Source organism: Microcaecilia unicolor, chromosome 7 (genome assembly GCF_901765095.1).
Source record: "Microcaecilia unicolor chromosome 7, aMicUni1.1, whole genome shotgun sequence".
Taxonomy (NCBI): Eukaryota; Metazoa; Chordata; class Amphibia; order Gymnophiona; family Siphonopidae; genus Microcaecilia; species Microcaecilia unicolor.
In genome coordinates this window covers 115,275,212-115,300,691 of record NC_044037.1, presented here as the reverse complement: position 1 = coordinate 115,300,691, position 25,480 = coordinate 115,275,212, and the positions used below count along the sequence as shown (strand labels likewise).

Sequence of the window (25,480 nt, the reverse complement as noted above, 5' to 3'; positions counted from 1 at the left end):
ATGTACAATCATATACACATTAATAACACCATTTACAAAATCATAGAATGAATTAAAATAATATGATATATTAACCTATTGTGATATGACTCACTCTGTAAATATTATAGTATCACTAGTAAAAAAGGCCCGTTTCTGACACAAATGAAACGGGCGCTAGCAAGGTTTTCCTTGGAGTGTGTATGTTTGGGAGAGTGTATGTGAGAGTGAGTTTTTGAGAGTCAGAGTGAAAGTGTGAGTGTGTGAGAGAGAGAGTGACTCTGGGTGTGAGTGTGTTTGTGAGAGAGTGTGTGTGAGAATGAGAGTGTGTGCAAGTGTGTATGTGAGACACAGTGTGAGAGAGAGTGTGTGTGTGTGGGCAAGAGACAGAGTGTGTGTGAGACACAGATTCTCTGTGAGAGTGAGTGTATGACACCAAGCGAGTGTGTGAGTGACTGTGTGGCACATAGAGAGTGAATGTGATACTGTGTGAGACAGAGTGTGTGAGAGTGAGAGTCAGAAAGACATTGTATATGAGAGAGACAGTGTGAGCCGTGCCCTCCCAATCCATGGCCATCTGTCCCCTGCCCCCTCCATTCATCCTTTTCCAGCAATTCCCCTCTGTCCCTGAGCCCTGCCCTCCCAATCCATGGCCATCCATGTTTGTCTGTCACCTGCCCCCTCCATTCATCCCTATCCAGTATTTCCCCTCTCTGCCTGAGGCCTGCCCTGCAATCCATATCCATCCATGCCCATCTGTCTCCGCCATTCATCCCTATGCAGCAATTCCCCTCTCCCTGAGTCCTGCCATTCAAATCCATGCCCATCCATGCTCCTCTGTCACCTGGCCCCTCCATTTTTCCCTATCCAGCATTTCCCCTCTCTGCCTGAGGCCTGCTCTGCAATCCATATCCATCCATGCCCATCTGTCCCCTCCATTCATCCCTATCCAGCAATTCCCCTCTCCCTGAGTCCTGCCCTTCCAATCCATGCCCATCCATGCTCATCTGTCACCTGGCCCCTCCATTTTTCCCTATCCAGCATTTTCCCTCTCTGCCTGAGGCCTGCTCTGCAATCCATATCCATCCATCCCTATCCAGCAATTCCCCTCTCCCTGAGTCCTGCCCTTCCAATCCATGCCCATCCATGCTCCTCTGTCACCTGGCCCCTCCATTTTTCCCTATCCAGCATTTCCCCTCTCTGCCTGAGGCCTGCTCTGCAATCCATATCCATCCATGCCCATCTGTCCCCTCCATTCATCCCTATCCAGCAATTCCCCTCTCCCTGAGTCCTGCCCTTCCAATCCATGCCCATCCATGCTCATCTGTCACCTGGCCCCTCCATTTTTCCCTATCCAGCATTTCCCCTCTCTGCCTGAGGCCTGCTCTGCAATCCATATCCATCCATGCCCATCTGTCCCCTCCATTCATCCCTATACAGCAATTCCCCTCTCCCTGAGTCCTGCCCTTCCAATCCATGCCCATCCATGCTCCTCTGTCACCTGGCCCCTCCATTTTTCCCTATCCAGCATTTCCCCTCTCTGCCTGAGGCCTGCTCTGCAATCCATATCCATCCATGCCCATCTGTCCCCTCCATTCATCCCTATCCAGCAATTCCCCTCTCCCTGAGTCCTGCCCTTCCAATCCATGCCCATCCATGCTCATCTGTCACCTGGCCCCTCCATTTTTCCCTATCCAGCAATTTCCCTCTCTCCCTGAGTCCTGCCCTCCCAATCCATGCCCATCCATGCTCCTCTGTCCCCTGCCCCCTCCATTTATCCATTTCCAGTAATTCCCCTCTCTCCCTGTGCCCTGCACTCCTAATCCATACCCATCCATGCTCCTCTGTCCCCTGCCGCCTCCATTCATCCTTTTCCAGCAAGTCCCCTCTCGCCCTTCCATGACCCCCCCCTCGCATCCATGCTACTCTCTCTCCCATGTCCCAGCCTGGCCCGCCCTCTTCTCCCCCCCCCCCCCCGTTCGCATCCATGCCTCGCATCCATGCCCCCCCCCCTTCGCATCCATGCATCCCTTTTTTTTTTTTTATTCTTTTTAACTTTACCTCCGTGGCGGTTCGTGCAGCGAAGCGTCAGGGAAGGAGGCGGCGCTCCCGACGTCTAGCTTTCCCTTCGCTGTGTTCCGCTTTGTTTTGAAGGCGGAACACAGCGAAGGGAAGGCTAGACGTCGGGAGCGCCGCCTCCTTCCCTGACGCTTCGCTTCCGTATTTGTTTGTTTAGGCGCGAGGGCGGGGCAGAGACGGCTGGATGGCTTCACACCACGAACGCCACGAACTCCACGAACCCCACATGGCTTCAGAACGTTGTCCTCATTAGAACGTTCATGGTGCGTTTTATTATATTAGATGAGTGTTATGGCAAATTGTATGTTGTGAGCAAGCAGTGCTCAATATATATCTGCATGAAAAAAGGGGGGGGGAATGGCTTACCAAAGTGTGTCTTCACAATATATGAGCAGGAATGTTCAGACAGTCTAAGTAAATTGCCTAATGTGAAACAAGAAGGTGTGTTTAAATATCCAATGAATGCTTAAGAAAAAGAGCTCACCTCTATGGTCCATTATAAACAATTGGGCATAATGTTTAAAAATCTTGAATTTACTCAGACTGTCTGAACATTCCTGCTCATATATTGTGAAGACACACTTTGGTAAGCCATTCCCCCCCCCCCCCCCCCTTTTTTCATGCAGATATATATTGAGCACTGCTTGCTCACAACATACAATTTGCCATAACACTTTGGGTTATCACTGACAAGATCTTGATCCTCATATATTTATTTTTAACATTGTATTTTATATCTTATTATTTTTATGTTTTTGCATTTTAATTGTTTATCACTTTATGATATGGATGTTAATTTTTGTGAAATGTGTATTTATAAATATCTTTGTGTTTATATGTTAGACCCCTGAAGCAGGCACTTGTGCGCCGAAACACGGCCCGTGTCGGGTCTTTTTCACAATAAAGGACTGTCATTGTCTCTTTCTTGAAGGCCCAGTGTTGCTTTTTCTTGTCTTTATCATTATATTACAAAATGGTTAGTATGTTACTCAACTTTTCTGTATTAACCTGTTTTCTAATGTTCTTTGATTAGGTGGGGAATATGTATTAATTATTGTAGATGTTAAGCTGCCAGTGACCAGGTTGTCCACTAATATGTATGTATTAGTATGAAGACCTATCTGTATAAGCTATTATTTATTTTTTTATGAGTGGTCTTACTGATGACATTGTTTTAAGTAATCTCTACTATAATAAAAAGCATCTCCAACGTTCTGAAGCTGACTCTGTGGCTTCACTGAAGTGAAGGGTTCGTAAGGTTCGTGAGATTCATGAATCTGTAACCATCTCTCTCTGCCCCACCCTCGCACCTCTGATAGGTCCGCAGCCCTCGACATCATCACGTTTTGACGTTGAGGGCAGAGGACCTATCAGAGGCGCGAGGGCGGGGCCGAGAGAGATGGTTACAGACTCACGAAACTGACGAACCTTACCAATCCTTCACTTTAATGAAGCCACGGAGTCAGCTTCACAACGTTGCAGGTGCGTTTTGTTACACAACACAGCTCCCTAATTTTTCACTTAAACATTGCAGGGTGGCTGGGGGGTTGGGAAGAGGGGGGGGGGGTCAACTAGCCTGGAACTGGGAGGGAGGGAGAGAGGGGGGGCAATGACCCTGGAACTTGGAGGGGGGCCGGACCCTGGAACTTGGAGGGGGGACAGGCGGACCCTGAAACTCAGAGGGAGGGGGAGAGGGGGGCAACAACCCTGGAACTTGGGGGGGGGGCGGACCCTGAAACTCAGAGGGAGGGAGGAGGACGCTGGCACACACTCTCATTCTCTCTCTCACACACACACACACACTCACAGCTCCCTAATGTTTCACTTACACATCGCAGGGTGGCTGGAGGGGGGAAGGAGGGGGGCAACTATCCTGGAACTGGGTGGGTGGGAGGGAGGGGGAACCCTGGAACTTGGAGGGGGGCGGGCGGACCCTGAAACTGGGCGGGAGGGAGGGGGCCCCTGGCACACACTCTCATTCTCACACACACACACACTCTCAATCTCTCTGTCACACACACTCACACAGTCACTCTCTCTCTGTCACACACTCACTCTCACACACACTCTGTAAAACACACACACTCTGAGGAAAACCCTGCTAGTGCCCGTTTCATTTGTGTCAGAAACGGGCCTTTTTTCCTAGTTTGTTAATAAAGACTAAAATGCTGAGCAGACTGGATAGTTCAATTGCCCTTTTCCTGCCATTATCTACTACGTTATTATGAGAGTATGGTAGGTACTTTTATATAAAATATCTTCAGTTCAGTTCTCCCTCAGGAGGGTCTCAAATTGTTTTGGGGATGGTGGGAGTACCAAGTCAGTGTGGGGGCACTGTAGAATGAAGCTCCAGCATACAGCTTCTATATTTGTCTAATGGTAATGGTAAATTGTTTTTCTATCCCGCTATTACCTCGCAGTACTAAGTGGGTTACAATTTTAAAGAAGCCAGTTTCATTTAAATGGGAAGAAGGGGTATAACAATAAATTCAATAATTAATAAAAAAAAAATAGAGAGATCCATCTTCAACACAATATGCCCCCCTTTTCTACCACATTTGTACCTGTTTCCCTGGCAGCCTTTCTCTTGGTGGAAGTCGCTCAGGAAGAAGGCGGTGAGTGTTGTGATGAGATCTATCAGCAGTGTGATGCACCAGGGCTGCTGTAAAGGAAAGAAGTCAGGGTGTTAGAGATATTACCAACCAAATGATCAAATATCTAAAAAGCCTCCAATATGCTCAAATTGCTGTAGATGAAAAAAAAAAAAGAAAGTATCAAGGAACTTATCAATCAACCAACTAACCCACCCCTAAGGTTTCTGCAATGTCCAACCAGGCACTGTCTACTAGAACTCAACTGGGTACCCTGTTCTCCAACTGAACCCATGAATACGCTCCAGAAACAGTCCAATGCAATATGGGATATCTATCTACCATCTGTTGGAGACAGAAAAAAAGCTGAGGAGCTACTAGCTGCACAGTGCCTTATGATTAAATCATTTTTATTAGAGTTTCAACATAACTGCAAAGTATATACTAACTAGTAAAAAAGGCCCGTTTCTGACACAAATGAAACGGGCGCTAGCAAGGTTTTCCTCGGAGTGTATATGTTTGGGAGAGTGTATGTGAGAGTGACTGTGTGAGAGACAGAGTGAAAGTGTGAGTGTGTGTGTGTGATAGAGAGAGTGAGTCTGGGTGTGAGTGTGTTTGTGAGAGAGTGTGTGTGTGAGAATGAGAGTGTGTGCAAGTGTGTATGTGAGACACAGTGTGAGAGAGAGAGTGTGTGTGTGTGCGAGAGAGAGAGTGTGTGTGAGAGACACAGATTCTCTGTGAGAGTGAGTGTATGAGACCAAGCGAGTGTGTGAGTGACTGTGTGGCACATAGAGAGTGAATGTGATACAGTGTGAGACAGAGTGTGTGAGAGTAAGAGTCAGAAAGACATTGTATATGAGAGAGAGAGTGTGAGCCCTGCCCTCCCAATCCATGCCCATCTGTCCCCTGCCCCCTCCATTCTTCTTTTTCCAGCAATTCCCCTCTCTCCCTGAGCCCTGTCCTCCCAATCCATGCCCATCCATGCTCCTCTGTCACCTGCCCCCTCCCATTCATCCCTATCCAGCAATTCCCCTCTCTCCCTGAGCCCTGCCCTGCAATCCATATCCATCCATGCCCATCTGTCCCCTCCATTCATCCCTATCCAGCAATTCCCCTCTCTCCCTGAGCCCTGCCCTCCCAATCCATGCCCATCAATGCTCCTCTGTCACCTGCCCCCTCCATTCATCCCTATCCAGCAATTCCCCTCTCCCTGAGCCCTGCCCTGCAATCCATATCCATCCATGCCCATCTGTCCCCTCCATTCATCCCTATCCAGCAATTCCCCTCTCTCCCTGAGCCCTGCCCTCCCAATCCATGCCCATCCATGCTCCTCTGTCCCCTGCCCCCTCCATTCATTCCTTTCCAGCAATTCCCCTCTCTCCCTGAGCCCTGCCCTCCCAATCCATGCCCATCCATGCTCCTCTGTCCCCTGCCCCCTCCATTCATCCCTTTCCAGCAATTTCCCTCTCCCTGAGCCCTGCCCTCCCAATCCATGCCCATCCATGCTCCTCTGTCACCTGCCCCTTCCATTCATCCCTATCCAGCAATTCCCCTCTCTCCCTGAGCCCTGCCCTGCAATCCATATCCATCCATGCCCATCTGTCCCCTCCATTCATCGCTATCCAGCAATTCCCCTCTCTCCCTGAGCCCTGTCCTCCCAATCCATGCCCATCCATGCTCCTCTGTCACCTGCCCCCTCCATTCATCCCTATCCAGCAATTCCCCTCTCTCCCTGAGCCCTGCCCTGCAATCCTTATCCATCCATGCCCATCTGTCCCCTCCATTCATCCCTATCCAGCAATTTCCCTCTCTCCCTGAGCCCTGCCCTCCCAATCCATGCCCATCCATGCTCCTCTGTCCCCTGCCCCCTCCATTCATCCCTTTCCAGCAATTCCCCTCTCTCCCTGAGCCCTGCCCTCCCAATCCATGCCCATCCATGCTCCTCTGTCCCCTGCCCCCTCCATTCATCCCTTTCCAGCAATTCCCCTCTCTCCCTGAGCCCTGCCCTCCCAATCCATGCCCATCCATGCTCCTCTGTCCCCTGCCCCCTCCATTCATCCCTTTCCAGCAATTCCCCTCTCTCCCTGAGCCCTGCCCTCCCAATCCATGCCCATCCATGCTCCTCTGTCCCCTGCCCCCTCCATTCATCCCTTTCCAGCAATTTCCCTCTCTCCCTGAGCCCTGCCCTCCCAATCCATGCCCATCCATGCTCCTCTGTCCCCTGCCCCCTCCATTCATCCCTTTCCAGCAATTCCCCTCTCTCCCTGAGCCCTGCCCTCCCAATCCATGCCCATCCATGCTCCTCTGTCCCCTGCACCCTCCATTCATCCTTTTCCAGCAATTCCCCTCTCTCCTTTCCATGACCCCCCCTCGCATCCATGCTCCTCTCTCTCCCATGTCCCAGCCTGGCCCGCCCTCTTCTCCCCCGCCCTTCGCATCCATGCCCCCCCCCTTCACATCCATGCTGTCGTTTCTCCCCTGCCCTCCCGCTCCCATTGTTCAACTTTACTGCCCACCCTCTTCTCTCCCCCCAACATCCCTTTTTTTTTTTCTTTTTAAATTTACGTCCATGGCGGTTCCGGCAGCGCAGCGTCAGGGAAGGAGGCGGCGCTCCCGACGTCTAGCCTTCCCTTCGCTGTGTTCCACCTTCTTGTGACGTCATCCTTGACGTCAGAAGAAGGCGGAACACAGCAAAGGGAAGGCTAGAGACGTCGGGAGCGCCGCCTCCTTCCCTGACGCTGCCGGAACCGCCACCACGGAGGTAAATCTAATATAATAAAACGCACCGTGCGTGGGTGCAATCCGTTTGTTTGTTTTTTTTTCCGCCCTCGACGACATGACGTTTGACGCGAGGGCGGGGCAGAGACGGCTGGCTGGCTTCACACCATGAATCCACGAACCCTACAGGGAGTGTTTGAGTGACTTCAGAACGTTGTCTTCAGAACGTACAAGGTGCGTTTTATTATATTAGATACTCCATATCAATCAGTACCCTATCAGATACATAGAACCAATATAGATTACACTTACTCCCCCCCTCCCCACTCTGGACCCCCCAATTTCCCCCCCTTCTTTCCCCCAGCTCCCTCTGTCTTCCATCTACTACAAACCCAAAGTCATAAGTTTAACAAATAGCTGTGGGCAGCTGCTATTAATGTGAGCCAAAATGGCTCCCAAGTCTCTTGAAATTTGTGGCCTAGTTTATCTTCCAACGTTGTTATCCTCGGTCTCTCTAAGTTCTCCAATCCCTCAGAACCTCTCCCGTCTCCAAGGATTTATTAAACAAATCTTTAAGAGGACCCGCCAGAACCTCTCTGAGCTCCCTCAATATTCTAGGGTGGATCCCGTCCGGTCCCATGGCTTTGTTCACCTTTAGCTTTCCAAGTTGTTCATTCACACTCTCTTCCGTGAACGGTGCTATATTCACTCCATTCTCAAATGTACTTTTGCCAGACCCTCGTGGTCCTTCTCCAGGATTTTCTTCAGTGAAAACAGAACAAAAGTATCTATTTAGCAAATTGGCTTTTTCTTCATCATTATCTACATAGCGGTTCGCAGTATCTTTTAGTCTCACAATTCCCTTTTTAGTCATTCTCCTTCCACTAATATACCTGAAGAAATTTTTGTCGCCCCGCCTTACATTTCTAGCTATTTGTTCTTCTGCTTGCGCCTTCGCCAGACGTACCTCTCTCTTGGCTTCTTGTTCTTCTTCTTGAGTTTTTCTATATTTCAGGAACGCCAATTCTTTAGCCTTTATTTTCTCAGCCACTTGCTTGGAGAACCATATCGGTTTCCTTTTTCTCTTGCTTTTATTTACTCTCCTTACATAAAGGTCTGTGGCCCTATTTACATGGTTCAAATCCTACTTGTCAGAAAGACAACAATCAGTTCTGTTCTACAACAATACCTTGGGCACTGTACTGTGGGGTGCCACAGGGATCCATATTGTCTCCCATTTTATTTAATATCTTCCTCAAGCCTTTGGCTGAGCTGCTTCAGTCGATGGACACAAAATTCTTTATCTATGCTAATGATGTGCAACTACTCATACCCATTGCTAGACTTATCACTCAATTTCAAACAACCTTCAAAAATTGTCTCTATCACCTGCAACAGCTATGAAATCTCTCTCCATAAATTGATAAGACGAGTCTGATCACAATAGCACATGCCATAACAATATCACAATTACACTATTGTAATGCCCTGTACACTGATCAAACCAAAAAGAGTTTGTATCAGCTCCAATTAATTCAGAATGCTACAGAACAACTGATAGAAGGCTGCAAGTGGCATGACAACATCACACCCTTCCTGCAAAAACTACATTGGCTACCAGTACCTTACAGGGCTAAATTTAAAATTCCGTTCTTGATTTTCAAGGTCCTCAGACAAAATGGTCCAGAGTACTTAAAGAATAAGTTAGCCCTTTACACACCTTTGAGACCTTTGTACACTCATCAAAAGAAATTATATGATGTGATACCCACCAGCAAGCCTTCTCAGGCGTACTCCCACACTCTGGGATCTACTCCCAGAGGGGCTATGTCTAACACAGACTACCTCTACTTCAGGAAGCAGGTAAAAGCCTGACTCTTCTCCCAAGCCTTTAATGCATAGGGTGACTGACTATACACCTGGACTAGCTTGCTACACATACTGTAACTTAGACCAGTTCCTTATATCTTGTTTAACTGTACAAAGAACTTGCCTTGAGTTTAGATGCCCATCTATCTCTACCACCCTTCTTGTTCCCATCTACATATCTGCACTTGGCCCCTCGGCTACATGGTAAGCTATATTGTAGAAATCATTAAGTGCATAAGTAATGCCACACTGAGAAAACACCAAGGGTCCATCGAGCCCACCATCCTGTCCAAGACAGCGGCCAATCCAGGCCAAGGGCACCTGGCAAGCTTCCCAAACGTACAAACATTCTATACATGTTATTCCTGGAATTGTGGATTTTTCCCATATAGTAGCGGTTTATGGACTTGTCCTTTAGGAAACTGTCTAACCCCTTTTTAAACTCTGCCAAGCTAACCGCCTTCACCACGTTCTCCGGCAACAAATTCCAGAGTTTAATTATGCGTAGGGTGAAGAAATATTTTCTCCGATTTGTTTTAAATTTACTACACTGTAGTTTCATCGCATGCCCCCTAGTCCTAGTATTTTTGGAAAGCGTGAACAGACGCTTCACATCCACCTGTTCCACTCCACTCATTATTTTATATACCTCTATCATGTCTCCCCTCAGCCGTCTCTTCTCCAAGCTGAAAAGCCCTAGCCTCCTTAGTCTTTCTTCATAGGGAAGTCGTCCCATCCCCGCTAACATTTTCGTTGCCCTTCGCTGCACCTTTTCCAATTCTACTATATCTTTCTTGAGATGCAGCGACCAGAATTGAACACAATACTCAAGGTGCGGTTGCACCATGGAGCGATATAACGGCATTATAACATCCTCACACCTGTTTTCCATACCTTTCCTAATAATACCCAACATTCTATTCGCTTTCCGAGCCGCAGCAGCACACTGAGCAGAAGGTTTCAGTGTATTATCGACGACGACACCCAGATCCATTTCTTGGTCCGTAACTCCTAACGTGGAACCTTGCATGACGTAGCTATAATTCGGGTTCTTTTTTCCCACATGCATCACCTTGCACTTGCTCACATTAAACGTCATCAGCCATTTAGCCGCCCAGTCTCCCAGTCTCGTAAGGTCCTTCTGTAATTTTTCACAATCCTGTTGCGAGTTAACGACTTTGAATAACTTTGTGTCATCAGCAAATTTAATTACCTCGCTAGTTACTCCCATCTCTAAATCATTTATAAATATATTAAAAAGCAGCGGTCCTAGCACAGACCCCTGAGGAACCCCACTAACTACCCTTCTCCATTGTGAATGCTGCCCATTTAACCCCACTCTCTGTTTCCTATCCTTCAACCAGTTTTTAATCCACAATAGGACTTTTCCTCCTATCCCATGACCCTCCAATTTCCTCTGTAGCCTTTCATGAGGTACCCTGTCAAACGCCTTTTGAAAATCCAGATACACAATCCAGCTTATTTTCGAAAGTGATAGCCGGCCATCTTCCGACACAAATCGGGAGATGGCCGGCCATCTCCTAAAACCGGCCAAATCGGTATAATCGAAAGCCGATTTTTGGACACACTCGCTGGCATTCCGTCGCGGAGGCGGCTAAACTTCAAGGGGGCGTGTCGGCAGGGTAGTGAAGCGGGATGTGGGCGTGCTTACGAGATGGCCGGCTTCAGCTGATAATGGAAAAAAGAAAACCGGCGATGACGAGCATTTGGCCGATTTTACTTGGTCTATTTATTTTCACGACCAAGTCTCAAAAAGATGCCCAAACTGACCAGATGACCACTGGAAGGAATCGGGGATGACCTCCCCATACTCCTCCAGTGGTCACCAACCCCCTCCCACCCAAAAAAAAAACTTTAAAACATTTCCTTCCTAGGAGGGGAAGCCAGTCGGCCAGCTCATAAAAACAAAAAAGGATCTTGCTGATCAGTTATGTTATGACTTACTTGTTCTGGAGTGCTGTATTTTGTGATACTGTTTTGAGAAATGTTCAAGAAAGACTTCATACAAATGAAAAAAGTCCCTGCCGTTCATTTTCCCTTGATGGCCATCCCTGACATGCACTTCCCTTAATAGCCGTCTTTGCACTTCCCTTAATAGCCCGTCTTTCTCTCCGAAAGTGCACTTCTCTTAATGGCTGGCTTTCTCCCCAAACAGGGAAATCAAAACAGTTTTTGCTCACAGTTTTTTTTAGTAGTAACAGTGGGATTTGAACCAGCCACCTCTGCATTACAAGAGCCATGATGTAACCACTTGGCCACAGCTCCACTTACTTGGCTGTCCCTCCCTTTTGATTATACCCCTTCAGGTCTCTCTCAGCCAATCACAGTGCGTTAAGCTGTCTGTGAGTGGCTGAGAGAGACCTGTATAATCAAAAGGGAGGGACACCCAAGTAAGTCGAGCTGTGGCCAAGTGGTTACATCACTGGTCTTGTAATGCAGAGGTGGCTGGTTCAAATCCCACTGTTACTACAAAAAAAGCAGTGTGCAAAAACTTTTGATTTCCCTGTTCAGGGAGAAAGACGGCCATTAAGAGAAGTGCACTTTCGGAGAGAAAGATGGCCATCAAGAGAAAGACGGCTATTAAGGGAAGTGCACGTCAGGGACGGCCATCAAGGGAAAATGCACGGCAGGGACTTTTTTCATTTGTATGAAGTCTTTCTTGAACATTTCTCAAAACAGTATCACAAAATACAGCACTCCTGAACAAGTCATAACATAACTGATCAGCAAGATCTAAACATCCAGAAGTACCAGTGCACTACGAATGTTGGCCCCTCCTCTTGAATTTGGCCGGGTTTGAGATGGCCGGTTCCAGTTTCCATTATCGCTGAGGTTATCAATAGAAATCAAACAAAATAAAACATGGAAAAGAAAATAAGATGATACCTTTTTTATTGGACATAACTTAATACATTTCTTGATTAGCTTTCGAAGGTTGCCCTTCTTCGTCAGATCGGAAAAAGAAGGGCAACCTTCGAAAGCTAATCAAGAAATGTATTAAGTTATGTCCAATAAAAAAGGTATCATCTTATTTTCTTTTCCATGTTTTATTTTGTTTGATTTCTATTGATAACCTTAAGAGTGGACTAACACGGCTACCACACTCCTCTCATTATCGCTGAAAAACAAAGTCGGCCATCTCAAACCCGGCGATCTGTGGCATTTGGCCGGCCCCAACCGTATTATCGAAACAAAAGTTGGCCGGCCATCTTTTTCGATAATACGGTTCCGGCCAGCTGTTGCGGCGCCGCCAAAATAGATCGCCGGCGATTGATTTCGCCGGCGACATTTGATTATTCCCCTCTATATCAACCGGCTCCCCTTTGTCCACATGTTTGTTTACTCCTTCAAAGAATTGAAGTAAATTGGTCAGGCAAGATTTCCCCACACAAAAGCCGTGCTGACTCGAACTCAGTAATCCATGTCCTCGGATGTGCTCTGTAATCTTGTTTTTCTACCATTTTCCCCAGCACCAATGTCAGACTCACCGGTCTAAAATTTCCCGGATCTCCCCTGGAACCTTTTTTAAAAATGGGCGTTACATTGGCCACCCTCCAATCTTCTGGTACCACGCTTGATTTTAAGGATAAATTGAATATCACTAGCAGTAGCTCCGCAAGCTCATTTTTCAGTTCTATCAGTACTCTAGGATGAATACCATCCGATCCAGGAGATTTGCTACTCTTCAGTTTGCTGAACTGCCCCATTACGTCCTCCAGGTTTACCGTGAAGTCAGTAAGTTTCTCCGACTCGTCCGCTTGAAATATAATTTCCGACACTGGTATCCCACCCAAATCTTCCTCGGTGAAGACCGAAGCAAAGAATTCATTCAATCTCTCCGCTACGTCTTTGTCTTCCTTGATCGCCCCTTTTACCCCTCGGTCATCCAGCGGCCCAACCAATTTTGCCGGCTTCCTGCTTTTAATACACCGAAAAAAATTTTTACTATGTTTTTTTGCCTCTAATGCTATCTTTTTTTCGTAATCCCTCTTGGCCTTCTTTATCTGCGCCTTGCATTTGCTTTGACACTCCTTATGCTGCTTCTTGTTATTTTCAGACGGTTCCTTCTTCCATTTTCTGAAGGCATTTCTTTTAGCCCTAATAGCTTCCTTACATAAGTACATAAGTAGTGCCATACTGGGAAAGACCAAAGGTCCATCTAGCCCAGCATCCTGTCACCGACAGTGGCCAATCCAGGTCAAGGGCACCTGGCACGCTCCCCAAACGTAAAAACATTCCAGACAAGTTATACCTAAAAATGAGGAATTTTTCCAGTCCATTTAATAGCGGTCTATGGACTTGTCCTTTAGGAATCTATCTAACCCCTTTTTAAACTCCGTCAAGCTAACCGCCCGTACCACGTTCTCCGGCAATGAATTCCAGAGTCTAATTACACGTTGGGTGAAGAAAAGTTTTCTCCGATTCGTTTTAAATTTACCACACTGTAGCTTCAACTCATGCCCTCTAGTCCTAGTATTTTTGGATAGCGTGAACAGTCGCTTCACATCCACCCGATCCATTCCACTCATTATTTTATACACTTCTATCATATCTCCCCTCAGCCGTCTCTTCTCCAAGCTGAAAAGCCCTAGCCTTCTCAGCCTCTCTTCATAGGAAAGTCGTCCCATCCCCACTATCATTTTCGTCGCCCTTCGCTGTACCTTTTCCAATTCTACTATATCTTTTTTGAGATACGGAGACCAGTACTGAACACAATACTCCAGGTGCGGTCGCACCATGGAGCGATACAACGGCATTATAACATCCGCACACCTGGACTCCATACCCTTCTTAATAACACCCAACATTCTATTCGCTTTCCTAGCCGCAGCAGCACACTGAGCAGAAGGTTTCAGCGTATCATCGACGACGACACCCAGATCCCTTTCTTGATCCGTAACTCCTAACGCGGAACCTTGCAAGACGTAGCTATAATTCGGGTTCCTCTTACCCACATGCATCACTTTGCACTTGTCAACATTGAACTTCATCTGCCACTTGCACGCCCATTCTCCCAGTCTCGCAAGGTCCTCCTGTAATCGTTCACATTCCTCCTGCGACTTGACGACCCTGAATAATTTTGTGTCATCGGCGAATTTAATTACCTCACTAGTTATTCCCATCTCTAGGTCATTTATAAATACATTAAAAAGCAACGGACCCAGCACAGACCCCTGCGGGACCCCACTAACTACCCTCCTCCACTGAGAATACTGGCCACGCAATCCTACTCTCTGCTTCCTATCTTTCAACCAGTTCTTAATCCATAATAATACCCTACCTCCGATTCCATGACTCTGCAATTTCTTCAGGAGTCTTTCGTGCGGCACTTTGTCAAACGCCTTCTGAAAATCCAGATATACAATATCAACCGGCTCCCCATTGTCCACATGTTTGCTTACCCCCTCAAAAAAATGCATTAGATTGGTGAGGCAAGACTTCCCTTCACTAAATCCGTGCTGACTTTGTCTCATCAGTCCATGTTTTTGTATATGCTCTGCAATTTTATTCTTAATAATAGCCTCCACCATCTTGCCCGGCACCGACGTCAGACTCACCGGTCTATAATTTCCCGGATCTCCTCTGGAACCTTTCTTAAAAATCGGAGTAACATTGGCTACCCTCCAGTCTTCCGGTATTACACTCGATTTTAGGGACAGATTGCATATTTCTAACAGTAGCTCCGCAAGTTCATTTTTTAGTTCTATTAATACTCTGGGATGAATACCATCAGGTCCCGGTGATTTACTACTCTTCAGCTTGCTGAACTGACCCATTACATCCTCCAAGGTTACAGAGAATTTGTTTAGTTTCTCCGACTCCCCCGCTTCAAATATTCTTTCCGGCACCGGTGTCCCCCCCAAATCCTCCTCGGTGAAGACCGAAGCAAAGAATTCATTTAATTTCTCCGCTACGGCTTTGTCCTCCTTGATCGCCCCTTTAACACCATTTTCGTCCAGCGGCCCAACCGACTCTTTGGCCGGTTTCCTGCTTTTAATGTATCTAAAAAGTTTTTACTATGTATTTTTGCTTCCAACGCTAATTTCTTCTCAAAGTCCTTTTTTGCCCTCCTTATCTCCGCTTTGCATTTGGCTTGGCATTCCTTATGATCTATCCTGTTACTTTCAGTTGGTTCTCTTCTCCACTTTCTGAAGGATTGTTTTTTGGCTCTAATGATTTCCTTTATCTTACTGTTTAGCCACGCCGGCTGACGTTTAGTCTTTTTTCCCTTTTTTCTAATACGTGGAATATATTTGTCCTGAACCTCCAGGATGGTGTTTTTAAACAGCATCCACGCCTGATGCAAGTTTTTTACTCTGCGAGCTGCTCCTTTCCTTCACCTCACTTTTCAACCAGGCCGGCTGTCTTTTGGAGTTCCGTCTTTCTTTTCTAATTAGTGGAATATGTTTGGCCTGGGCCTCCAGGATGGTATTTTTGAACAGCGTCCATGCCTGTTGTACAGTTTTTACCCTCTCAGTTGTCCCCCTAAGTTTTTTTTTTCCACCGTTCTTCTCATTTTATCATAGTCTCCTTTTTTAAAGTTAAACGCTAATGTATTCAGGGCCGGTCCTAGGGTCTCTGGCGTCCCCTGCAGACTATGTTGATGCCTCCCCCCCCCAGCATCTCCTTTCTCTCTTCTCCCACCCTGCCCCCGTCCAGCGATTCTCCTTCGCCCCATCCCCCTCCCATTTATGGCCACCTGCCCGCCCTCTTCTCCCCCCAACATCCCCCTTTTTCTTCTTGCCACCCTGCGTGGTTTCTTTTTTAATTTACCTCTGTCCCAGCGGCTGCGTCATTTCAAAGCCCTGCCTGTCTCTAGGCTTCCCTCTCTTCGTGAGTTCGTTCCCTCAGAGTCCAGCCCTTGAGAAAATGACATCAGAAGGCGGGACTCTGCGGAACGAGCTCACGAAGGGAGGGAAGGCTAGAGATGGGCAGGGCTTTCAAATGATGCGGCTGCTGGGACGGAGGTAAATTAAAGATTTAGACCCCCAAGGGCGGCGCGGTATGGCGCCATAGCGGCACCCTTGAAGGCAAGCGCCCCCCTGCGGTGCTTACCCTGCTTACTGGGTTTCAACGGCCCTGAATGTATTTGACTTCCTGTGTATAGTTACTTCAAGATTGATATTAAAACTGATCATATTATGATCACTGTTATCAAGCGGCCCCAGTACCATAATGTCCCTCACCAGATCATATGCTCTACTAAGGACCAAATCTAGAATTTTTCCTTCTCTTGTCGGCTCCTGCACTAGCTGCTCCATAAAGCTGTCCTTGATTTCATCAAGGAATTGTACCTCTCTGGCGTGTCCCAATGTTACATTTACCCAGTCTATATTTGGATAATTGAAGTCACCCATTATTATCACATTGCCCATTTTGTTTGCATCTCTGATTTCTTTTATCATTTCTGCGTCTACCTGCTCATCCTGACGAGGCAGACGATAGTACACTCCTATCACCGTCCTTTTCCCTTTTATACATGGAATTTCAACCCACAATGATTCAAAGGTGTGATTTGTGTCCTGCTGAATTTGTAATCTATCTGAGTCAAGGCTCTCGTTAATATACAATGCTACCCCTCCACCAGTCCGGTCCACCCTATCACTACGATTTGCTAAACAGATACTTTTGTTCTGTTTTCACTGAACAAAACCCTGGGGAAGGACCAAGAGGGACTGGGAAAAGTACACCTGAGAATGAGGTGGATAGAGTGCCATTCACAGAAGAGAGTGTGTATCAACAACTTGGAAAGCTAAAGGTGGACAAAGCCATGGGGCCGGATGGGATCCACCCCAGAATACTGAGGGAGCTCAGAGAGGTTCTGGCGGGTCCTCTTAAAGACTTGTTTAATAAATCCTTGCAGACGGGAGAGGTTCCAAGGGATTGGAGAACGGCGGAGGTGGTCCCTCTTCACAAAAGTGGTGATAGGGAAGAAGCTGGAAACTACAGGCCGGTAAGCCTCACTTCGGTTATTGGAAAAGTAATGGAAGCCATGCTGAAGGAAAGGATAGTGAATTTCCTGGAAGCCAATAAGTTGCAAGATCCGAGACAACATGGTTTCACCAAAGGGAAATCGTGCCAAACAAATCTCATTGAGTTCTTTGATTGGGTGACAGGAGAATTAAATCAAGGACGTGCTATGGACGTAATCTACTTAGATTTCAGCAAGGCTTTTGACACGGTTCCCCACAGGAGGCTCTTAAATAAACTATACGGCCTGAAGATAGGACCCGAAGTGGTGAACTGGATTAGGAACTGGTTGACGGACAGACGCCAGAGGGTGGTGGTGAATGGAGTTCGCTCGGAGGAGGGAAAGGTGAGTAGTGGAGTGCCTCAGGGATCGGTGCTGGGGCCCATTCTGTTCATTATATTTGTGAGTGACATTGCCGAAGGGTTACAAGGTAAAGTTTGCCTTTTTGTAGATGACACCAAGATTTCCAACAGAGTGGACACCCCGGAGGGAGTGGAAAACATGAAAAAAGATCTGAAGAAGCTAGAAGAATGGTCTAACGTTTGGCAATTAAAATTCAATGCAAAGTGATGCACTTAGGGAGTAGAAATCCAAGGGAGACGTATGTGTTAGGCGGGGAGAGTCTGATAGGCACGGACGGGGAGAGGGATCTTGGGGTGATAGTATCTGAGTACCTGAAGGCGACGAAACAGTGCGACAAGGCGGTGGCCATAGCTAGAAGATTGCTAGGCTATATAGAGAGAGGAGTGACCAGCAGAAGAAAGGAGGTTTTAATGCCCCTGTATAAGACGTTGGTGAGGCCCCACCTGGAGTATTGTGTTCAGTTTTGGAGGCCGTATCTTGCGAAGGATGTTAAAAAAATGGAAGCGGTGCAAAGAAAAGCTACGAGGATGGTATGGGATTTGCGTTCCAAGACGTATGAAGAGAGGCTTGCTGACCTGAACATGTACACCCTGGAGGAAAGGAGGAACAGGGGTGATATGATACAGACGTTCAAATATTTGAAAGGTATTAATCCGCAAACGAATCTTTTCCGGAGATGGGAAGGCGGTAGAACGAGAGGACATGAAATGAGATTGAAGGGGGGCGGATTCAGGAAAGATGTCAGGAAGTATTTTTTCACGGAGAGGGTGGTGGACGCTTGGAATGCCCTCCCGCGGGAGGTGGTGGAGATGAAAACGGTAACGGAGTTCAAACATGCAAGGGATATGCATAGAGGAATCCTGTGCAGAAGGAATGGATCCTCAGAAGCTTAGCTGAAATTGGGTGGCGGAGCAGGTGGGGGGAAGAGGGGTTGGTGGTTGGGAGGTGAGGATAGGGGAAGGCAGACTTATACGGTCTGTACCAGAGCCGGTGATGGGAGGCGGGACTGGTGGTTGGGAGGCGGGAAATACTGCTGGGCAGACTTATATGGTCTGTGCCCTGAAAAGGACGGGTACAAATTCAAGGTAAGGTATACAAATATGAGTTTGTCTTGGGCAGACTGAATGGACCATGCAGGTCTTTTTCTGCCGTCATCTACTATGTTACTATGTTACGATATACTTTGTACCCCGGTATGACAGTGTCCCACTGGTTATCCTCCTTCCACCAGGTCTCAGTAATTACTACTACTACTACTACTACTTAGCATTTCTATAGCGCTGCCAGGGTTACGCAGCGCTGTACAAGTTTAACATGGGGAAGGACAGTCCCTGTCAGGAGAGCTTACAATCTAAAGGTTACAAACTATGTAGTCAGTGTAGGTAGCTTACAATCTAAAGGTTATACACTAAGTAGCTTACAATCTAGAGGTTACAAACTATGTAGTCAGTGTAGGTAACATGAATGGGGAAGGTGGTTAGACGCCAAAGGCAAGGGAGAAGAGATGGGCTTTGAGTAAGGACTTGAAGATGGGCAGGGAGGGCGCATGGCGTATGGGCTCGGGAAGTCTGTTCCAGGCATAAGGTGATGCGAGGCAGAAGGGGCGGAGTCTGGAGTTAGCGGTGGTAGAGAAGGGTACAGATAGGAGTGATTTGTCCTGAGAGCGGCGGTTACGAGTGGGAACATACGGGGAGAGTAATGCCTATTATATCCAATTTTTCATTTTAGTGCAATATATTCCAACCCTCCCATCTTATTTCTTAGACTCCTAGCATTTACATATAGACATTTCAGAGTATGTTTGTTGTTCCTATTTGCATGATGCTTAGTACTGGACACTACTGATTTGCCATCTTTTGTCTGATCTTTAATTGTATTTAAGGGCTCCTGGCCTACCACGGTCTGTTGTGCAACCTCACTATCCAGAAATCCTATCTTCCCTGTTTGTGAGGTATCTTTGCAAGATACCTTATCCCGAACCATGCGCTTCTGAGCGACTGTCGGCCTTCCCCCCATTTCTAGTTTAAAAGCTGCTCTATCTCCTTTTTAAATGCTGACGCCAGCAGCCTGGTCCCACCCTGGTTAAGGTGGAGCCCATCCTTTCGGAATAGGCTCCCCCTTCCCCAGAATGTTGCCCAGTTCCTAACAAATCTAAAACCCTACTTCCTGCACCATTGTCTCATCCACGCATAGAAACTCCGGAGCTCTGCCTGTCTCTTGGGCCCTGCGCATGGAACAGGTAGCATTTCAGAAAATGCTACCCTAGATTAGCATCATATCTATGTTATTTGAATGATCTAATGCGTGCTTATTAGATGTTTCATTAGTATTATACAGGCATCGTATTATATCTCTGTTATTTGAATTTCAGTGGTGCTAAGTGTATATTATTGATACTGTTTCATGGTAGTAGTCCTATTATTAGGTTTTGATTTGATGTTCTCACCTCATTTATTGTATTTATGTTTATATTTGGCAATTTTTACTATTGTTATACTGTTAACTAAATTTCAGTTTTATGTTAAACTGTACCTGCTGTACACTGTCTTGGGTGAATCTCTTTATAAAGGTGGTTAATAAATCCCAATAAATAAATAAATAAATAAATAAATAAATAAATAAAATACCAAAAGTATCACAGGTGCCCCTGGCCAGATACGTCCTGCACTCCAGCTGCTTTTTAGCCAACTGACAAAGCTCTGTGAACTGCTCCTGAGGGAGAAAGTTCACGAGACTAAGCGCACTGCTCGTGAAAGACTTCAAGTGGATGCTCGTGTAGAGCTGGGTTGGTCTGGATGCGGACAATAAGCATCACGGCCTGATACAGTTTTCTCCCAAATGAGTACAGAATACAAGCCTCCCTACCTGGGGGTGCCGAGGCATGAGACCTGGAGCTTCTGGCCCACTTGAGAGTGGATTAAACCACTAGGGAGTGGTGAGGCAGTTGTGCCCTTTCGAATTCAGAAGCCTTTTGGATACGATACTGTGTATCCACCTTTTTTGGTACAACCTGCACTGAGAGGTGAAATTTCCAGTTCTTCATCAATGCCTCTTTCAGGATAGGGTGTAATGGAACTGTGACTCCCTCCCTGGGAGGAGATTCGTAGTTCAAGACTGATTACATCTCAGCCTTGGGCTCCTCCTTTGTTTCCAACTTAAATGGGATGGTTGAAGCCATCTCCTTCACAAAACCACTGAACAATAGACTCTCAGGTGGAGATTTATACCTCTCCTGTGGTGGGAAGTGGTCAGAAGGGATACCATAAGACTCCTCCTCCAAGAAGCAATGCGGATCCTCATCTGACTCCCACAAACAGTCCAGAACAGACTCCTCTAGGTACTCAGGATGCTCCAAGTGAGTCTTGGCTTGCCTCAGCCCAGTGGTACCATGTCCACCTCCCTAGAGGGTGCCAAGGTATAGCCCCCCACCCTGCGACTCTGGGGAAGCTTTCTCTCTCAATGTTGAGGGCAGTGCTGCATGGCTGACTTTGACATCCGTCAAGGTGCTGGCATTAAAGACCACGCCACAGGCACAGCCTGGGCCTCAGGAAGGAGTTGAGACTGAGCTGCAGCTGGCAAAAGTGCCCACAATACCTGAGCAGAGTGCAGCTGGAACATCTGCACCAGCTCCTCCCTGAGCAAGGCCTGGTACTGTTCATCGAGAGGAGGCATCAGCAAAGCCTGGGAAGCCAGGTCAGAGACAGCTGGGAGTGGACTCAGTGCCGTACTGGAAGTGGAAGCCTGACTTACCGTAGACTGGTGCACTGGCACCTCCACTAAAGAGGAGGAGCAATCCTCCTGGTGCTGACTATTCTCAGGAACTGGCTACTCCAATGCCCCAGGATTCCCAGCACCGTGCTTTGATGAGGACTGATGCCAATGCTTCTTAGGCTTCCCTCAGCACACAGCATCATGATCCCTTGATGCCGAAGAGGACAATGTTGAACCCATACGTGTCCTTGGTGTCAGATCTGATGCTGACTGGCCCCGGGGTCTGCCACCTGCGCCTGATGTAGAGGTGGAGACTTCCTTGATGCCGGTGCACTCCCAGTGGTAGAGGTAGTGCAGGCAGCCATCAAAGTTGATGCTGCCAATGTCGATGGACCGGCCTTCAAGGAGCCAAAAAGTTTCTCTGTTGGACTCGACATGCCCTCTGTGTCCTCAGCTGCATTTGTAAATAGAGAGGCTGGTGGTCAGGCCCGAGGCACTGAATGCACCAATTGTGCGGGTCCATGGCAGAAATCACCCGATTACATTACCTTTTGAAGCCACTGGAGGTCTTAGACATCAGGAAAAGAATAGTGGCCAAATTAAATTCCTCAGTTTTGAAGGTCAGAATAAAGAGTGCGAGACCGAAACTGAGGCCAGTACTCAGGCCTAAACGTGCCTAAAGAGCCACAAAAAATAACGAAAACTTGAAGGGCTGATAAGAAAATAATTAGTGAAGTAAAACAAGAAAAATACTGAGTAAAAAACTGAAAATAAGTGCTAAACCTGCACAGGAAGGCACTCGAAAAGCAAAAGTACTAAGTACTGAAGGCAGATACCAAAATGCGTCCTTCTAACTCTGCGGAAAGAACAGACTGAGGTACCTGTGCTTGCACATTGGGTGAGAAGGCACCTGAGCATGCGTGGTGGGACACAGCCAAAACTTTCTTAAAACTATGCGTGCTAGGCAGCATCTGCACCAGGCTCCACTGGATGATGTCACCCATATGTGAGAATACATTAGGCTTGCTTGTCCTTGGAGAATGCATTATACAGTGAATCCACAATCATTCTCATTACTATGTGTATTGAAGACATAAAACTCCTAGGAGCATTTTTATGTCTTTCTATATTCCATCTCTAGGAGAACATGGTGGGAAGCACCTTTGGCTTCCATATACTTGACCACAGCAGTCTCTTTCTTATTGGTTTTTGCTTGTGACTTAGAATATTGAAACACAGCTTTATGCTTTAGTAAAACAAAGAGATATCTCTTCTCATTGTCACGGTCGTGACTGTTTCCTTGTCTGTGCTCACCTCGCCCTCTGGTGGCCTGAACCGGTGGCTGCTATGAACTGTCACACGTTCCAGACTTCAGCCTAGTCCGGTCCGGATCTTCCAGGCTGCCAGACTTGCTTTTCTTGTTTGTGCCTGAACAGCACCCATAGCTGCCTTGTGATTCCTGCAGCTGAACTTCAGCTGCTGATAGGCTTTATTAGCCACCTGGAAACTTCTGTGTTTGCCTTTGCATCGTCTAAGGTCCCTGGTATGTGGCTGTGCTCTGTGCACTTCTGCCTAGTCCAGTTCTAGTCTGAGTTTCTTGCCTGGTTCTAGTTTGTTTGTGTGTAGTTAGCTTTGGTTTTATTGCTTAGTTCCTAGTCTTGTTTCTGCTCTGCATTTCCTTGTCTTGTGTCTGCATTCCTTTTTAGTGGTTGCTTGGCAGCTTTCAGTCCTGACTCTCACCTGTCTGTGTTTCTGTCTTAGTGGCTGCCTGGCAGCTTTTAGTCCTGACTCTGTTGTGTGTTTCCTGTTGGTATCCAGTTCCTGCCCTGTCCTATAAGTCCTGCCGGCCGCCTGCACCCAGGGGCTCAACTCCTGGGGAACAGCGGTCAAGCTCAGGTGAAGTCTAGCTGTTCCTGCTCTGCCTGTCCCAGCTTGTTTGCCTCTGCTGCAACTCCAGTCCGGGGTTCCAGTCCTGTTCTGCCTTGCCACGGCAGTGATCCAAGGGCTCACGAACCCTGTGCTTCTGTGAGAAGCCTGACACTCATTTGCCTTAGAAAAAACTGCCAAAACTACTGCCAAGAAAATCAGCTTTAAAGTCACATCAAGGAAGAGCTGATAGAAAATAAGTATGGTATATGGAGAAGATCACTGAGCAACAAGTGGTGCAATCAGAGCCCAAGAAAAATGTGGCACAAGGAAACAGAAATAGTCCTAGTTGTATTGGGTATCACTTGCTTGAATAAAAGAACTTCAAGAATAACCCTGATTAGCTGCATGTACATATTATACTCTATGAGATCCAGATAGAGAAGCTTTCTTTACTGCAATGCCACTATTAAGAACAGCATTATTATTACACTTGAGAGAGACTGGGATTCCTAGCTAACATATCCTGGCTGATGAGCGAGGTAAAGTTTTGTTTAGGGCATGCAAACCAAACCTATTTGGAAACATTATCCTATGAGATACCAACAACTAACTGAACACAAAGACAAGAATGCAGCCCTGGTTAATTTCCTGTTTCCTCAAGCAGAGGTTGTAACAGCAGGTAGTCATTGGCCTCTGCTTGAGGAAATAGGAAATTAACCATACTAGTGAGTAGAACAAAATATAACTTCACATGGTTGCAATGTAACAGGGCTGCCAAGGAAGGAAAAAAATGAAAAGAGTTTGCAACTAAAATATAAACTACTATCTATCCAACTAATATAAATCTATTTCCAAAGGCTCCATGGTGATCAAAGAAGGATGAAGAAATGAAGGAAATCATGATTAGAAAGCAAAGCAACCGTATGCAATACCTGAGGAAGCAGGAATGGCGACATGATATACAGGGGTAACTCCACCTCACCTCCAGGGTGTTGGTGCTATCCAAGATCTGTCCAATGAGGTGCAGCAGCATATGAGGTATTTTCACTTTCTGGCAAAAGTTGTATAGCAGATTAGAGTCACATCTGGTGCTCAACAGGTTGCCCACAACATGAAGTGCAAGTCGCAGGCGAGAAGCTCCCTCCAACATACCATCCAGCACCTAGGCACATACCAGAGTGTGAGACAAACACATTGACATAGTATAGAGAGCCACCTGCTACAGCTTATCATACTGCGTTGATAATAAATGGATATAAAACAAAACAAAAAGTGAAAATAAGATACCATTTTTATTGGATTAACATGTTCTTTCCTGTCAAATATTGTAGTTCTCTCTTTTTTCCGTTTCTTCTAATTTTTGTTTTAGGATTGTGAACTGCTTTCCCCTGCTTGTCAATTAAAGCGGTATAGAAAGTATGGAATAAATAAATAAAAAATGCATTTTTTTTTTACTAGCTTCTGAAAGGCCAAAACCTTCTTCCACTGGTCGCTGAAGCAAGCTACAGAGAAACATATACATATACATACACACACACATATACACACTGTTAGCAAAGCACTTTGTACAACATACTAGTGAATACTTGGCACACACAATAGTGCATGAGACATATGCACAGAGCATGAAAAGAGACTTTCTGACAACCTTATCCAGGGCTTGAAAATGCAACAAAGAAAGCAAACATACAGATGACACAGAAAGATACCTCTTACCTCCTCAACAATTCATTCACTCACTTGTATGCTGGAGCTATGCAGTTGGTTACAGATGCGTTGCAGGAAAGATGGATCACACAGCAGGGTCAGTGGGGCCGTTAGCTGCATATTTGAGGGCTCAGTGGCTCTTATCAGTTGCTTCCATTCATCATCACTGTCCACCTCCTGGATATGAAAGTATATAGAAAGGTACAAAGGAATACATAGTCTATAGTTGCTGATAGAGATGAATTGTGGGCTGATATAATAAACCAAGAGTGAGCCAGCTAGTCATTTCACCTCAATATCACGTTTCCTCTGGCTGATCCCATTTATATTCTCCTCCCTTCCCCATGCAGCTCCTCTTTCCTCCCTGTTGATCTGCCTGCTCTCTGCTCCTTGTGATCTATTTTCTGATGTTCCTGCTAAGAGGTAAGAGACAAGGAAAGGGATGGAGGGAAGTATTAAGAGGAGTAGAGGAGAGGAGAAACACAGAAAGGGAAATGGGTATGGAAGGATGCAGCTTAAAGAGGAGGGAAGAAATCAGCAAAGTTGAAGCCAGGGAAGAAAGGGCATAAGAACATAAAGATTGCCATACAGGGTCAGACCA

General features: G+C 46.6%; 1 protein-coding gene across 1 annotated transcript in view; it reads right to left on the bottom strand.

The window, feature by feature from the left end:
* Positions 1–25,480, bottom strand: part of STK36 (serine/threonine kinase 36) — a 385,051-nt gene that overhangs the window by 214,591 nt on the left and 144,980 nt on the right. The window contains exons 11-13 of the mRNA XM_030208993.1: positions 24,913–25,056; positions 24,155–24,334; positions 4,623–4,720 (exon numbers count right to left, since the gene is read on the bottom strand). Of these exons, the coding sequence (XP_030064853.1) occupies positions 4,623–4,720; positions 24,155–24,334; positions 24,913–25,056 (422 nt within the window). The remainder of the gene's footprint in view (positions 1–4,622; positions 4,721–24,154; positions 24,335–24,912; positions 25,057–25,480) is intronic.